Below are 17832 nucleotides of genomic sequence, written 5' to 3'. Positions count from 1 at the left end.
TCGTTTGATAAATTGTGCTTCATAATCTCATGGAAATGACAACCACAAATTAAAGTCGTCATTTAAAATTAAATAGAGTTTGCAAGAAATAGATTATTATAATGCTCTTGTATTTGAATACCAATAGTTTTTTAAGTTTGATTTCAAAATTGATTTCATTCAAGTAATAGAGCATTAGAATAATTTTAAGATTAAAGTTTTAATAGCCGCTGTCAGCCTTTCAAACGGCTATAATTTAGGTGCTCCTTTTTTTCAATTCAAAGAATTTGAATTGTATTGGGGCGCTGTCTTTTTTTTAAAGATTTGTTCACACAATTTTTGATTTTTGAGGTCAAATTTGAGTATTGATTTTGGTCACGCCGAAACAGGAAGTGGAGCGAAAAAGCGAATGGTTTTGCGACGTGAATTTTTTTCGCTCTAATTTCAAAGTAGAGTGAGAAAACGGTGTTTGAAGAAAATTTCGGTTTCTCGCTGGTGGTTTTTTTTGTTCACATGCTGCAATTTCACTTGAGTTTTACTGTTTTTCATTTTTTTTTTGGATTGGAATTTTTCTAAATGGTTTTCTCAATCCATTCATAGTTCCTTCTAGGCCCAGTTCTTTTGTTTGAACTGAATTTCCCTTTTTCGCTAGTGTTTTTTGTTCAATTAGGAATTTTGGCATTGTTTTTCTGTTTTTTTAAAAAATTTTTTTATCCGATTATTTTAGAAATGGTTTTCGCAATTCACTCTTAGTCCGTTCTAGGTCCAATTTGTTATTTAGCCAATGAAAATTCTTTGAACTGTACGTCAGGAATTGGCATGCGATGTTTTTTTAGTTCGCTTAACCTTTTGTACGGTTAATGTCAAAAGAGCAAAATCAAAAGAAGCGGGAGAAACCGATAAAGCCCGGTCATTAAGTCATAGTGCATTAGGTTATCGAAGTTCATTAGAGCGATTGGTAGCTTATATTGGTATTAAGCTTAATAGCCTTCAGTTCAGAAGCTGAAATAAGTATAGGTATAGAATCTAACTGAAACTGCACACAGAATTAAAACAATTTTTGAAACTTAGGAAAAATTGTTGCTAATTTCTATCTCTTCTTTTTTCTTTTTCTGTTTCAATCCCGATGTGCGTCTAGCGCGTCAACGGCGGCTATTTTCCGGTAATCTGCCGGCTATGTTCAATTTAGACTTATTATGTGGGCCATCATTTTTTTTAGATAATCAAAGTCTTTTTAGTGACACCTTTTGTCTTGGGCCCTAGTGGTCTTTTTAATGGTCTCGAGGTCTATTGCGTGGCTATTTTCCGGTAATCTGCTGGCTATGTTTGATAGTTATTCGCCTATGTCAATTGTCTTGGCTAGTCTCGACTCCTGTTAGATAGCCAAACTAAAATCAATGCAGGAGCAAGCATCAGATTGATCTTAAACGCTGTTCGGACACACGAGATGAACATGAAGCCAATAATTGACATATAGAACCAATTGAATCCTCTTTCCAGATATGGAAACAACCTCGATTTATCTGAAATAGCATTGTTATTAAACTAATGTTGATTTTGTTAGACCAGCTTACGGAAACCTTTTAGTTGAAATCTCAATTAACACAACTTTAAACCCACTGGTCCTTTTCGTATCTTTAGGCAACCACTTGTTCGAACGGTTCCTTAAACAACATAGCCGACATACACATGACTGGCGAGGATGAGGTGAAAAACTACTCGAGTGGCGAAAGCACTAGAGAGTCAGGATACGCCTCGATGCCTTTTGAAAACGCTAACACAAGTGCACTGGGTGGTAAAAAGATCGCAGGATCTGGCACTGGACAAGACCTCAAGGCACAGTCGGATGATCTGGATTCGATTTACACTACACGTGTAGCTGCACCCAGCTCCGTAGGTGACGAGATGGTGGATGATGACGATGAATTGACAGTTGACGAAGAATCGGTTGGAGGTCTGGATGCTGCAGCAATTGAACAGATTAACAGGCAGAAAGTAGTACCTCCAGATGTGCTGTTCCAGTTTGTATCCATGTGTGACCAGAAGATTGCCCAGACTGTTGACCCAGAGCTGGCCAGGCACTGCGCCTATTCCATCCCGGCTATTGCCTTCACTCTTGGAAGGGAGAACTGGAATTGTTTGAGAGCTGCTTATGCTGCTCTGGCGAAAGATATGTCATGGAAGGTATGAAATTATCGCGCAAATGTTTACTCTAGTTTTAAATTCCGCAAAAACCATGTGGCTTCTTTCAAATTGGTTCTCAGGATATTGGTTTAGATAGATCTTAATTTTCTGTGTGATATTCGTTATGTATTCGTCGGTTATGTTTGTTTTAACGCTTCTGTTTTAGCCGAAATGATTTTTCTCATACATCTCAACAAATATTTGTCAGCTTTGGATCACAAAGCCTCTATTAAGTTTTTTGATGCAACGTCCTGCTTTTTATTTCTCATTTTGCCATTTTAGACACTTTTAAAGTGGTTTTATATTCTGCATTCAGTCGGGGGGGGGATTGTTGGGTTAAAAATAGTTTGTTAGCGTTTTGGTGACCTTTCAATCTGATTGGTTAATAGCCGCGCCGTCAGCCTCTCAAAGGCTATTATTTAGGCGCACTACTTTTTACGACTCGAGGAGGAGTAATGGTGAGCTATTTTGAAATGGGCTCGAACGAAGTTCGAAGCACTTATTGCAAACAAGTTGGTCTTTCTTATGCAAAATTTTCTTTGATCATTTCGACTTTTCGAATGACTTTTGCGCCGTTGACTTTTTCGTTTTGTGTGATCTAGATTTCTCTCATTCAAAAGTGTCAGCAACTGAACTCAAGTGGAGGTACTTTGCTGCTAAAAGTCAAATGAACAGTGCGTCGAAATTGGTGTAATAATTTGCACTATTCATTTTAAAATGGTTATTGTTTATATTGTAACGCCTTTTGGCGTCATTTGAAGCCCCCTTTGTGATTTTTGTTACTCCTCCAACTGAAGCAGGCTGTAATTGATTCCAGCTCCCACTAGTCGTTCGAGGCCAATTCTTCCGACGTTAGTTGGGTATGTTTAATAGCCGCCGTCAGCCTCTCAACGACTATCATTTAGGCGCGCTGTCCTTTTTTAAAATTCACTCATCAAATAACGTAATGTAGTGAATACGGTCAAAGTCAAAAGAGCAAAAAACGGTATAAATATATAAAGCCCGGTCATTGGGTCATAGTGCATTAGGTTATGAAAATTCATTAAAGCGATTGCGAGCTGGCTTGAGTAATATGGTTCAGCCTAGAAGCTGAGTTAAGCGTAATTTCAGAATCTAACCCAACATGCAGAGTTTGACAACTAGGAACATTCTGTCAATTTTAACCCTTAATTTTTTCTGTTCCAATCTCAATATGCGTCAAGCGGGTCAACGGCGGCTATTTTCCGGCAGTTTGCCGGCTATGTTTTTTTTTTAAAAAATTGGTAAATCTAGTTTTAGAGGATGTGTTTTAGAGGAAGTGACGCCGCACTTGAAAAGAAGTGTTTACTTCCATCTACTGGACAAAAGTCAAAAACAAGAGAGAATTTAGAGTTGTTTTTGTTTAAATTCATTCTGAGAGAGAGCTTGAAGAGTAGTTGTGAAAAGTTTTTGCGGTAAGTGGGCAATATTATTTGATCACATGGGCTTTTTCAAAGCGATTTTTTTTGGTTTTGAAGCATTTTTTCTAAGTTTTTTCAGGTATTCAATTTTTATCTGTTTTGCAATTTGTTGCCTATATCTTCTTGTTTAAGCTGCTTGCAATCGTTTTTCATGTTTGCTGTTTAATGTAGAGCTATTTTTTCTATGGCAACGCTTTGCTTGCATGAAATGACACATTCATATTACACAATGGAAGTTTTCAATAAATTAAATGATTACATTTGTATTTGATCATAATGCCAGGTCATTAAGTTAGTGCTGCCTTTTGAAGTAACTGATCACATTTGCATTTTTTCAAGTTTTTCGTGATTTTTTAAAATTGTGTAGTAAATTACTGCCTGTTAAAAGAATGGGGTGGGCCACTGATGGAGCTGAGGAATTTTCAAAGGGATTTTTCAGAACTAAGAACTAAGGATGTGCAATACCGCGTTAGCTTTTTGTAGCAATTTTTAGAAAAGAAAATTGGTTTTCTTCCCTTTCCTCGGTTTTGTCCCTAAATAGTGTTTCTTCTGATTTTTTTTACAATCAGTTGTTTGTCGATTTCTGAATGAAATTTTTTTTTGTATGTTCTTCTGCCACTAGTTGTTTATGTGTTGCATCTTTTATAGAAAGTTTTTCAGAAGTGAATGTCTACTTTGAGTTTGTTCCGGAGTCTTCCGGCTATGCTTTTATTATAATTCGTTTGACCTTTCTATCGCGTTTTTCGTTTTACCCAAGTCCGCGCTTTCACGTTTGAATTCTGACTGACCTCAATCGCTGTTTCAACTAAATGGAGTTTAAGTTCTTCACTCGAAAAACGCAATACATCCTAAGTCAAAAGAGCTAAATAAAGAGAATTGAGAACAACCGTAGTACTGTAGGTTATCAAATTCATTGGAGAAGTTGATAACTGTCATTGATGATAAGCTCAATAGCCTTCACTTTACCAGCTAATTTTAAGTCTAATGTCTGAATCTAACAAACTGCAACGCCAATTTAGAACACTTTGACAATTTGAAAAAAAATTGGGCAATTTCTCTGTCATCATTTTTCTTGTTCCATTCTGTGCGTCAGGGAGATCAACGGCGGCTATTTACGACAATTTCCCGACTATTTTAGCATCTTTTGACTATCAAACGTTGTCCAACTATATGTCAATATTATAATTCTTCGCTTTCATCCTGCCATGTGTCGGTTGTTACAACACGATGGATCATTATGTGCGTTTGCACAGTGTTCCAACTGAACAAAATATATGGAAAAAAATAGTCTGTTTTTGCCAATCATGCTCATCCTCAATTACATTATTAAATCCACAAGCTCCGTACGCCTGAAGAAGTTTTAGATAGCGATAAACGTCAAAGAGAACAACCTTCTGAGTCAAAAACAGTTCGCTAATCGTGAGTAATTATGCCTTTAGCTTTTTAAACATCTAGTAGACGGTTTGTATAGTTTCCATACAAGTCTTAAACGACATCTGCTTCGATTGCATTCCTTTTTTTTTGACATTTGTTAAAAAAACTTTTTAACCACGGCTTCAAAATCACACTCAATTTTTATAATAGGACCGAGATTTGTAATAAATGCCGGCCAGCCAGTACATCACGCTGCTTGTATTTTAAGATATTATTGACAATCTTTGATTTGTGTTCGGGAGCTCTATCTTGCTAAAAACATGGTCTTAAAATACAAACTTTTCGAAACTTCAGTACACTAGAGCGTTTAGCTTTTTTGGACAACTTATAGTTTACAACTCAGAGCCCCTAACAAAAGCTCATTCTTTTTATGAATCTGATTGGGGTGGAGATGTATTGTTAGATCAAGACGGTTGAGTCATTCGTTTTCCTCCCCCCTCATCGTAGCTCAGCACACATTTTTAGGGAGAACTACCTGGCAGATGGAAAAAATGGTGGAATATTAATTTTCCCTGACACAGCTAACAAATATTGTAAAGTACAGTTGCATGAAAATTTTGAGCAAAACACCAAAATTCGATAAATTGGATGGGGATCATAACACAATGAATTCAAAGTCTATTTGGGCATATTCCAGGTTCAAGCAAACCCCGAGGGCTCGAAAGAATATTTCTAGCAAAATATAGCCAAGATTGACAATCTTTTAATTAATTCTGAGCAGAGTTTTTATAATTGGTAGACAATTTAATTGGGGATGCCTGACCTACTGACAGTGTTTTGCCTGACCTACTGACATTGTTTACCACAAATGTGCCGACTTGTTGCTTTGTTTCTATAAAGTTCCGATACAGATGCTCTCAATTGTTTACCCTAATAGTAAACGTCTGCGTTCAGAACCCAAATATTTCAAAAATAGTCGAAAGTGCTATACTCCTGGAATTCTTGAGATTGGTGGTCTTTGGAAGGCGAGAACTTCCATGAGGCAATCGAGAAGACACCAGGGAAGTGAAATTGAAGATTTGGCAAAAAAGCACAAATTATACTCTATGGCCAATTTGGACGCATTGCTAAACGTTTAGCCTCACATGTACTCGTACCTGATAAAGCTACTATTGAAGGGCAGAAAGTTCTTCATTCCCAGGAAACCGTGCCCTTATTTACTTCCCCAAACGAATTGCATCGAGAGTTTTTCAGTTTTGCGAAAAAGATGTTTATGAACAGCTTGTCACTTGGACCCTCTACAATGTATCATGAACATTTGCTCCATTCAGTGCAATTTACATCCGAGATCAATAGGAGTCAGCAGAAAATCCATAACAAAATTTGTCAATGCGGCCTCTAGAGAATTTCCCATTTTCGTGGCTCAGGTACTATGCAGTGCTTCACTTACTGCGCTCCTGAAGAAAAATGTTGAAGTACGGACTATTGTGGTTGGCGAAGTGCCAAGGCGGCTCATAGCAAAGTTTTTGGTGACGGAAACCGAATCTGAAGCAGCTGAATGGTTTGGAATGTTCCAATTGGGAGTTTGGGTAAGCCGAGGAGCAGAAGTAATAATTCATACGCATAATTCATACGCAAATAAGCAAATTACCTGCGAAAAAACACTCTGTTCTGAGCTCCCTCTTGGAAATCTTTAGATTGAGTTTAAGGATACATTCAATTCCTGCAAGCCTTCCTATCTCTGTCAGCTTTTAACAAATTTGTTCCGGGGATAGCAGCTTTCAACACTTGTTGTTGCCAACACATACCCCTTTTCTACAAATACAACAGTGCACAGTGATTATGGTGTCCAAGAGAGCGATTCGTTGGGTTCATTGCTGTTCTCTTGACTTTTTGGCCATTGATTTTTAAAAATTAGGGAGCTAGTTCCCAATATAGACACAACACACCTGTTACTTAGGTGACGGTATTGTTGCCAGGTTGGAACCACAGCTTACAAACTCTACAAATCTATCTCAATCAGGGGCCCTGACAGAGGCTTTTTCAAGGAAATACAAAAACGAAATATGGTCGAATACAGATATGTCATCTTTTGATATTGACGTGACACGCAATTGGGGCGATGGTTATGAATTGCTGGGAGCTGCAATAGGAACCGACAATAACGTTGCCTCATATGTTTGAAAGATGCAAAAAACAGCAGGAATACATGAAGAATTGAGCTGCCTAGACTATCCACAATGTGTATTCGGTATTGTTCGGCATTTCTTGGGGGCCCCAAAACATGTCTATTCTCTTCGCACTAATACGGCAACCAATGAATTAATTGAGTTCGTGAAATTGTTTGAGAACTGTGAAAGAAAAGCTTTGGATCAAAATCTTGGAACTTTGATTTACGACCACGCTTGGCAGCAGGCATGGCTCTCTATTAGTCTATCAGGTTATGGATCAGACAATCTTTAGTTCAGTATCAAAATGCTTACGTGAGATCCCTCCGATCGCCAAATGATTTCGTCATAGTCACAGCTCAGCCTCCCCAAGAAAAACATGCATTTGCAGCTTTGTACGAGCTTCGTTTTTTTGGGTGGTCATTTTTTATACAAAAGAAAATGCAAGATACCTTAGATCTCCAAAAACTTCGGGACCTGACGGGAGGTCATACTTCAGTGTGAGAAAGGGCTAGACTTGAGTCGCTTTCTCCTCCACAATCAGGTGCATCGCTATGTACAGCACCAATACCTGCTCTATGTCTTCATTTGAACCTAAATGATTTTCGAGTGAGTGTAAAGTAGACTTGATATTGAATTTATTGACTATGGGAAAAAATGCCCCATTTTACATTGGGCACTCTGGATGTTTTTGGCGACCATGCTGTTGTATGTCACCGAAGAGGCGACGCCATTGCAAGACAAGACAGACTTCGAGACCGGGTTGCAGCTGCTTGTTCAACACTTTACTTATCTCCAGTGGTATAAAAAGGAAGCCTTGTTGCTGATAGCAGTTCCCGACCTTGAGAGATTTATCTGTCTTTATGGACGTCAGGCTGTTCTGCTGCTCCGGATGTTAAAGTGATTTCTTCTCTGCAACTGAACATATTCAAAAACGGGCTGAGAAATCAATTTATGCAACTGAAGCAGTTGAGGATTGAAAGTTCAGGGTGTCAGCGCAAAAATGTTCTCAGCAAGGTATTACGTTCGTGCCATTGGCAATGGAAGTATTAGGTTGAATATCTCCAATTTTTAAGAAGACATTAAGTCGAATGGCCTCATTTTCAGACAGTAGGAGCTCTCAGTCGGAGGGATTTCCCTTGCTTTTGACAGGATCGCTCGGCAACTCTCAGTAGTTTTTATTCGTGAGCTTGCGGTAATGTTGCTCGCCCACGCGCCTTGAGAGTCTCGGATGTCTCAGAGAATTTTAAACACAACATAGTAGAGATGAGTTTTCAAACCCGTCTAGTTAGGGGATATGGTTATCATGTTCGATCACAAGTTTTTATTCTTAGTTATGTGTGGAAAAAATGGACTGATGAAAATTGATTCATTTAACTGTTGATTTGCTGTATTGATAAACAGTCTTGGTAACCAAGTTAATTTTCATCTTGTATACACTCTTTTTTTGAAACCTGAGCTACAGTTTGGCGCAATTTTAGAAAATACGGTTTAGACGTCTGGAAAAAATCCTTTGAAGCCTTATGTCAACCTGCTTGTGAATTTTTTGGATGCCCTTTTACTTTTTTTGAAAAAACCAAAAATAAGATCGTAATTGTACTCTTTAAGTATCAGAGGTAATTGAATTTTTATTACCTGCCTCATGTAACACTGAAACTGGGATCTAAATAATTTAAAATTTTTTCCGGTAATCCTTCGGTAATTTGTGCTCGACCCCAGTCGCAAATGTCTTCGGCTCAGATCTAATTTCCGGACGTTTTCCAGGACCATATTCTTATATTTAGAGCTTTACTAGTGTTTGCTTCAGCTAAAATGCATGAACACATTATTTAAACGGGGCTGTTTTGCTAGATTTGGACAGCATTTATTTTGTCACCGTTCAATGAATTTCAATTGTTTTGGGGTGGTTTTGTAAAGAGCTGTTCACAAATTTTCATATTTTAAGTGAAATCAGGGAAGTGATTTTGGTTACGCTGAAACAAGAAATTTTGCGGAAAAGCGAGCGGTATCGCGGCGTGATTTTCACTCCAATTTCAAAGGGGAGTGAGAAAACAGTGTTTCAATAAAAATTCGATTTCTCGATTGTGGTTTGGTCACATTCGGCAGTTTGAATGATTTTTTCTTTTCCAATTTGTGATCAGATTTTCTACGTGGTTTTCACTTTCCATTTGTCCGTTCGAGGTCTAGTCTTTCGCTTAGTCAATAAAAACTCTTTGAATTGTGTCAGGAATTGTCCTGCTGTTTTTACAATCCAAAGATTTTGATTGTTTTGGTGTGCTCTTTAAGATCTGTTCACTTTTTTCGGCGTTTTTACGTCAGTGTTGAGAAGTCATATTAGAGTGGTGATTTTAATCACGCTGGAGTATTAAATGGTGCGAAAAAGCGATTAGGCTGGAAGAGTGATCTTCAAATTACCTAAAGTGGAGTGAGAAATTGGTAGTTGATTTTTGAAAGCAAATTTTCTCACGTGCTGCTGGTCAATTTCTGTTTTCAGTGTTTCTTCTCTTGAGTGCTATTAAGATGATATATTTGTGCTTTACATGTGCCTAATTTTAATTGCTTGAACTTTTAAACGGGAAGCTAAAGATTTTTTTTGACTGACATTATTTGCTCTAATAACTTATTAGCGAACATTTGATGTTTGCCCCACTTTTTTTTATTATTTCTGTTATCTTATCATTGAGTAGCAGTAATGACAGGTCTGATTGGTTAGTAATCAGGAAAAATGAACCTAATTAAGGATTCGAGTTAGTGTAGTGGTTTCATGACTCTGACAATAATCAAAATTTTCATGAGTTGGATTTTGCCTGTATTTGTTGTACTTTGTGTTGTTTTATTATTTGATCTCGTTAGGGCACGTGTTCTTGGGAGCTAATAATTGTTACGATTTTTTAAATTGTTCCATTTCAAAGCTAATGCTTTCTATGACCTGCACGTTGTTGGTTTGATTTTTTGAGCTTTGCGGGTATTTGTTGTAGTAATTGTAGCCTTACCACTTAAAGGCAAGTCTAATTGGTTGCTAATCAAAATAATTGGTTCAGTATGCAGCTGAATTTATCTTTGAGTTTTGCGCTTCTTAAAATTTTTTTTACCGAGGTTGAGTCGAGGTTGAGTTTTGCAAAAGTTGGTTGTAATTTTGTTTCGTCATCTGGTCTCATTAATGACAGTTTTCATCGGTTGCGAGTAGGTAATAAATAGATCTAAACAGTAAATAGAGTTCATAGGACTCCTGTTTATTTTGACACTTCCTTAGTAGTGGATAAAACAGGGACACGGACCAGTCGCGAGATTTGGACCATTCCCGCGATGCTGGCGCATACGTCAAGAAGAATAAAACCTTTATGTAATTCTGATCTACATTTATCACAACATACACGCCAAGTTTTTTTTAAAAATTATCTCACTTCAAAGACTTTATATTTTTTTGATATTCAATTTTTTTATTTCATTGTTTCCCCCATAAGAAATTGAATATCCCACGTCATAACTACGTTCATCTTTGCCTTGCCTGCAATCTGTCATTCAATTCGAAAATGGAATTTATTAAACACACTCTCACAAATGAACATATAAAACAATCAGAACGCTATTTAATTGATGAAATTGATAATAGTGCTAATGCTATTAATAAGGAAAAAGCCATAGATAATGCTGATGTTATTACAAAAACTAATACTAAAAATGTCACTGATACTATTACTAGAGATAAAGCTGTGTATAATGCTGATGGCGAAAAAGGTTCAAAGACCCATACTATTACTAAAGCTAATACTATTACTAATGATAATACTATAACTAAAGCGAAAACTAAAACTAAAGACAATATCTATACTAGAATTAAGTATGCATGTAAAGAATGTGATGAAGTTTTTAGAAATAAAATAGCCCTAACTACACACTCATATAGTCACAGTAGAAAATATCTAGAGAATGCTGAAGACTATATAAACTCTATTCAACTTATTAGAGAATTCTACATTACAGATAAGTATGAAAATTACATTATCGATTATAGGTTAAGCAACTAATAACTCTTTAGAAGAAACTAAAAACTGTGACCAGCTTAGACCCATTAAGAGTTTTGAGTATAAGATTATGGCAGAATGTGATTATAAAACGAGAACTAAAGAAGAAGTTTATATCACGAAAATATTTTCAACATAGCCTGTATTTTAATAAAGCTATTATACGAATGAGGATACTTGAAGCAATGACTAGACGTCGAAAAGGAAATATATGAAGGTTATGGTTATGGCTTTAAGTTTCTCGGATTAAGAATTATTCAAATAAATATTGAACCAACTAAAGCATCTATTGGTAGCTATATAGATCTACCACCAGATCTAAAAAAAACAAATCATTTTTAAATATACATAATTACAAATATAACTGTTTACAACCAGCTATTACCTCATGGTTACATCCAGCTAACGACCACGCAACTCGTGAAAGTATTTATGCAAATAACCTAATTGTACCACGACAACATGAAGATAATTTTGAGTATATAATAAGAATACAGAAATCATACAATTTTAACATATGGTTATACATCCCTTGTGGTAATGGCAAAGTGAAGCTATTGAAACCAGCCCTTGATTTTGACAAAGATAGAAAAGATGTGTGAATATTAGTCTGGGGTGAACACTGTGCTCTAATTAAGAAAATTGAAACATTAATAGGTAGGCCAGATAAGAGTAATCCAAAATATTGTTATTGTAATAGGTGTACATATTGGTTTACGTATTTAGTTAAATACGACAATCATGGTTGTAGCCACATATTTAAACCAGATATTGTTTGCCCGAAGAAGAATCATATTATTTTTATAAATGAACAGAAAGGACAGTAAATAAAAATATTATAACTGCTGAGTGTTGGATTTTTGATATTAGCCCAGCAAAAGCTAAACCCCAAAACTATATAATAGCCAAATATATACCAATAAAAGTGGGTAACAAGTTAATTTCATATACTACTTTGGTCAAGACCTCTGAAAAGATTTGCTACTGATCAACTAACTATTGAAACTGAGTGTAATTTCAAGTATAACAAACAAATAATATTTACCGAAGAAGAAAAATTATATCATTAGGATAATAACACTTGTTATATATGTAAAAAAGAATGCATGAAGAAAGCAAGACATCACTGTAATGAAACGGGTAAATATAGAGGACCTGCATGTAATATTTGTAATTTAGAATATAAACAACAAAACTTCTTTCTCGTTATATTCCATAATGGCTCCGGCTATGATTTCAATCTAATATATAGTGAACTCATTAAATAGAATAATGACAAAAGAAAAGTAGATAACATACTATTAGCTGATGGAAAGTCTAAGATGTTTAGTATTGGTCGTCTTAAATTCCTAGATAGTTATAACTTATTAGCTATGCCTCTATGTCAAATGGCAAATATATATTGATATAAAACAGAAACAATATATCCATATGATTTTTTTATTGAGATGATTTGGGAACCACGACAAAGTCGTACAATGAAGTTATAGGTAATCTAAGAATAGAAGACTTCAAATCCTCTCTATCCAATAAATTACCTTTAATAAATTTTTAATAATGAAATTGTCATAAAATTGATAAAGATTTGACTATAGAGTATTTACAAAATGATGTGGAATTCTTTGACTATTGTATGAATCGAATTTGTTGCTCTTAGAGTGAAAGAATTTGGCCTCAATCCCCTACACTATTTAATTCTCCCTGGCTACAATTATGATTGTAGGTTAATGATAAGTGGTTTCTCATTAGATACAATACAAGATAAACAAATGCTATATGATTTTATTGAAGCAAAGAGAGGTGGTATATGTGATATAATGGTTGATAGATATATTAATAGTAGTAATAATGACAAACATTTTGTACATAGTCGCTGATATTCTATATCGCTGGGCAATGATGGAAAGTTTACCTGATGAGGACTTCAAGTACTCTACCACATCTCTAGATGATATATTGAGTACTCCAGATGATAGTGATTACGGTTATTATATAGTTTGCGATAATTATTACATTGATATATGTAAAGATAAAACAGAGCAGCTAGCACTTAAGACTGTTAAAGGAAAGACAAATGTTGAATTGGGCTGTAGACAAAGAGAAAAAGGAAGAGCAAGAACAGAGAAACTGTTTTTAGACCAAAATACTAAAACAGAGTATATGGTTCATTATAGCATGTTAAAGTTCTATGCTAAGATGGGGTAAAAGTATCTAAAATACGTAGAGTAATCAAATTTAAACAAGATTGAATTATATTCAAAACGATACCAACAAGCGAGAAACAGCTAAAACTGATGCAGAAAAGGATTTGAGGATACTAATGAACAACTCATTATGTGGAAGAATGTGCATTAATCCTCTACATTTCATTCAAACTAAGTTTCTGCATGATGAAGAAAAGATAATTAAAAGTAAGTAAGCCCACTTAAAGTAAAATATAACTAGATATAAGGATTATACCCAACTTGAATATACATTAAAAAATGGAATATGTTTTAGCGATATAAGTAGGCGTCACTGTATTAGAATTAAGTAAATTACATATATATATATGTATATATATATATATATATATATATATATATATATATATATATATATATATATATATGGTGCATTTTATGATATTCTACAATCATCACTTGAAGATTTACAACTGAATTATATGGATACCGATAGTTTCGTATTAAGTTTCTCTGAAGGTAAAGTTGATGATGTGCACGTGGACTTTATTTGTTTTTATATATATATATATATATATATATATATATATATATCAATCAAAACTAATAAAGCGCCAGGCAAATTCAAGCATGAATTTGGAAGTAAAATAATAGATAAGCTTATAACTCTATCATCTAAGACATATAGCTTTTAACCTAATAATGCTAAAGAGAAGGAAGAAATGTAATAATGCTTAACATGAAGAGTATTATAATGCGCTGATGTATAACGAATTTTTAGCTGTAGAATAATGTAGAATACAAAAACTAGGAGATAATATGACAACAAAAACAAGTAAGACTAGTTTAAACTATTTCGATATAAAAAGATTTTATGTAACTAATATTGAAAGCTATCCTCTTGACAAAAACCTCTATCTATTGAAAAGAGATCTAATAAATAAAATTAATACTGCACCAGATGAGCTATTAATAAAATTAGATTTGGACAAGGACACAGTAATTAATAATTTTAAGAGCTAACTGTTAATGAACCATGTGAACCGATTTTTGCGGATCTTTTTCTATAAAATGATTTCCTTTTTTTTATGGCTAATGGTAAGCAGAATTTAGCATCGGGTAAACAAACACTAAGAGCATTAAATTAGGCAAAATCGAGAGTTAGATAAACAAACTAGAGCGATCACTGAAACTGCTTCTCAGATCGGCGAAGTCGCTTCGCGAACGGCAGAGCATGAAAGAGGTTCAACACTAAAGGAACTTGAAACTCTAGAAGATCCGCTAGTTACAATTGATACAGACACAGGTAACTTTCTTCGTTTAATGGGTGCCCAATCTAATCAACAATTGCAGTTACATCTCAAAAATATAGCTAAAAGTGAATATGAAATGAGTTAGTGTAAATCTAGGGCAGGATGCCTCTAGTTCGAGATAATATATATGAATTTTCAGATGACTGTATTAATTTTCTTACTAATCCAGATATAAAATATGATGACATCGAGGAAGATGATGAAAAATTAGAAAGTTTTATGCAAAGGTGATAAGGAAAGTAAAATATTAAGAACTATAAAACGGTTATACTAGAAACAAAAGCTGGTCATGATGGTTTATATGATGAAATGCTAATTATATCTAAACAACTACTATCTATGAATCTTATTAGTCAAGAGCAGCTAGATAATTTTTAAATATTGTAAATGGGATTGCAAAATTACGACATTGATTGATCATTACGAAATTAGAACAAAAAACAACTATTAATTAATGAAGTATTTAGTCTAATAATAAAAGTTTATAAAAGAACGAATAGTACCCTTATATAAAGATGAAACAGTGGCAGCCGGTTTGATTGATAAATTATCTTTAAGTAAATATAACAATAATTATAAATTTACATTAACTGTCATAGCTATATTTACGAAATTTGCGTGGGCTGAATAATTCTGGTACATCTCTAACGAATGGTTTTTAAAACAACTCTATAGGGTAGAAAAACAGAGAAGTTATGAGTTGATAGAGGCATTGGGTATTACAATAAGACATTTAAATCTTTACGTAAAGAATATGAAACAGAACTCTGTTCTACATATAATGATTTAAAAGATGTTTTATAGAATGATTCAATAGAAGTTTTTTGAATATAATTAACAAACCAATGTTTATAAATGGTGATGATAACTGGGTAAATCTAATAAATGAAGATCTTGTAACATATAATAATAACATTCAAAGAACGATAAATATGTCACTTGTTGATGCATCAAACAATCCTGATAAGGTAAGGTACTACATTACATCTACCAAAGCTACTTCTAAGTATGAAGTTGGTGATATTGTCAGGAATGCTGACAAACGTAACATTTTCTCTAAAGGATATACATCCAATTGGAGTAGAGAATTATTTAAAGTTAATCAAGTACTAAAAGCACAACCACTAACATATAGAATTGAAGATATCAATGGTGAAATAATAGAAGGTATGTATTATGAACAGGAATTAAACATAGTTCTTAATGTAAACAAATACAAAGATGGCAAGAAACAGATTCAACCAAGCGAAAGATCAATCAGCAATAACCAACACTCTATCAACAAGTAAGGCTCGCCAATTATTCTTAGAAGATAATAACCTTGGCATGAAAGATTCCTATAAAGTTCAAATGTACACCCTCCACAGATAAAAAAGATGTTTTGGTTCAAGAGTATTGTGACAGTAACCTATTAGCAGCCAACAATATGGTAGATATTTCAGGTAAGAACATAGCTGAATTAAGAAAAGGCGTTTGATATTTACAACTAAAACATCACAACTAAGTACAACTCAAGGTAACGAAGAACTAATTAATCAGTTTAATAAGTCAGCAAATGAAGTTACAAATACAGTTAACTTTTGTACAAAAAAAGTTGCAAGTGATACTATCTCTAAATAAAATCAGCTAAAACTCGATTTTGATAATAATTACCTTGAATTGAAACGTTACTAATATAATTTAGATGATAAGTTTACTAATGCTCTACAAGAATTGAAGCAGATAATAGGTTAACTCTTGCGAAAATCTACGAAGCGGATATATGAAACTGCTTTACAAACTAGAAAAACAATAATACAGTACATAGCAATTTTAGTAGAAAGCAAACTAGTAGACAACAAAGAACAAGCTAGACTAGAAGTGCATTATGACTTTAATCATGAATATATAATGAAAGAGATTGAGTCATTTTGTTATTCAACCATTGCTGTAGTTGTAGTTATAATCATATCTATGAATATTGTTAATTAAGATGAAATGGAAGAAACTAAACCCAGTGCACCTTTATCCTAACGCTAAAGCCTGGGCGAACACTAATTGGTCAGAACAATACGTTAAAGATAAGATCATAGCCAATAAAATTTTTAATAATAATAATATTATAAAAGATTTTATAAATTACTATGAAACTGAAAGTGAGAACTACAAAAAGAAGTTAAGCTATTATAAAATTTACTTTAATATAGCTGAGATAATTGAAATAGCATTATCATCTATAGGAACAACAACAATAACAACATCAGTTGCCTTAACTGGCATAGGTATACCTTATTCTATACCAGCAGCTTTTGCGACTGCCACTGTATGTAGTTCATTGTCAAAAGCAGTTAATACTAAAATAAGAAAATGATAGTTTTCTCAAAAGTACATTGTATTTCAACAAATCAGTGGTAAATTTAATAATCTTTTTCTTTATTCAATAAAGGATATTGAGATCGTTAATGAATTAGTTAAATTATATAAAGATTATAAGAAAAAAATAAAATTAAATATTGTTTCAAAGTAAAGTTATTAGTATTTAGTAATAGTAATATATTCAGTAATAATAATATTAGTTTTATTATTCATTGGTAGTCATAGTTATAGTCATAGTTATAGTCATAACTATAGTTATAGTCATAGTTATAGTTATTGTTATAGCCATAGTTATAGACATAGTTATAGTTATAACTCTAGTCATAGTCATAGCTATGCATCAATAAGAACCCTTCTTTGTACCGAGATATACACCTCTACCTTTTTGTACTGCTTTTATACCTTCCCCTGTTGCAAATTTAATTAGCTCAGGTGTAGCTGCTAAAGCTGCTTTAGGGTTTTAAGTTGCAGCTGTATTTCCTATTTTACTTGCAATTTCTAAAGCTCTTACAGTATTTTTTGCAACTTTCTTTCCAAAGTTAACTGTAGCTCCACCTACACTTTTAAAGAAATCTATTAATCGCTCAGCTTCTATTGTTGTTTCAGATCCTGTGTCATAGATTTTTTTCTCTCACATTTACTTCAAGAACCTTTTAACATCTTAGTTCCTTTAGCTGAAATAAAACCATAGATTTTATTAGTGCCACTATAATTTCTACCACCGACACAATATGAATTAGTTTTAAACTTTTGGTAATGCCCCATAATTATATATATATATATATATATATATATATATATACATACATATA

General features: G+C 33.9%; 1 protein-coding gene across 1 annotated transcript in view; it reads left to right on the top strand.

Moving 5' to 3' along the window:
* LOC142352025 (serine/threonine-protein phosphatase 4 regulatory subunit 1-like) overlaps positions 1 to 17832 on the top strand; it is a 41751-nt gene that overhangs the window by 4890 nt on the left and 19029 nt on the right. Inside the window, exon 2 of the mRNA XM_075404359.1 lies at positions 1621 to 2163. Coding sequence (XP_075260474.1) covers positions 1621 to 2163 — 543 coding nt within the window. The remainder of the gene's footprint in view (positions 1 to 1620; positions 2164 to 17832) is intronic.

The sequence above is a fragment of the Convolutriloba macropyga genome, chromosome 13 (genome assembly GCF_964194025.1).
Source record: "Convolutriloba macropyga chromosome 13, txConMacr16.3, whole genome shotgun sequence".
Lineage (NCBI taxonomy): Eukaryota > Metazoa > Xenacoelomorpha > Acoela > Convolutidae > Convolutriloba > Convolutriloba macropyga.
The sequence above is the reverse complement of the archived record's forward strand: the minus strand, read 5'-3'. Positions and strand labels throughout refer to the sequence as shown.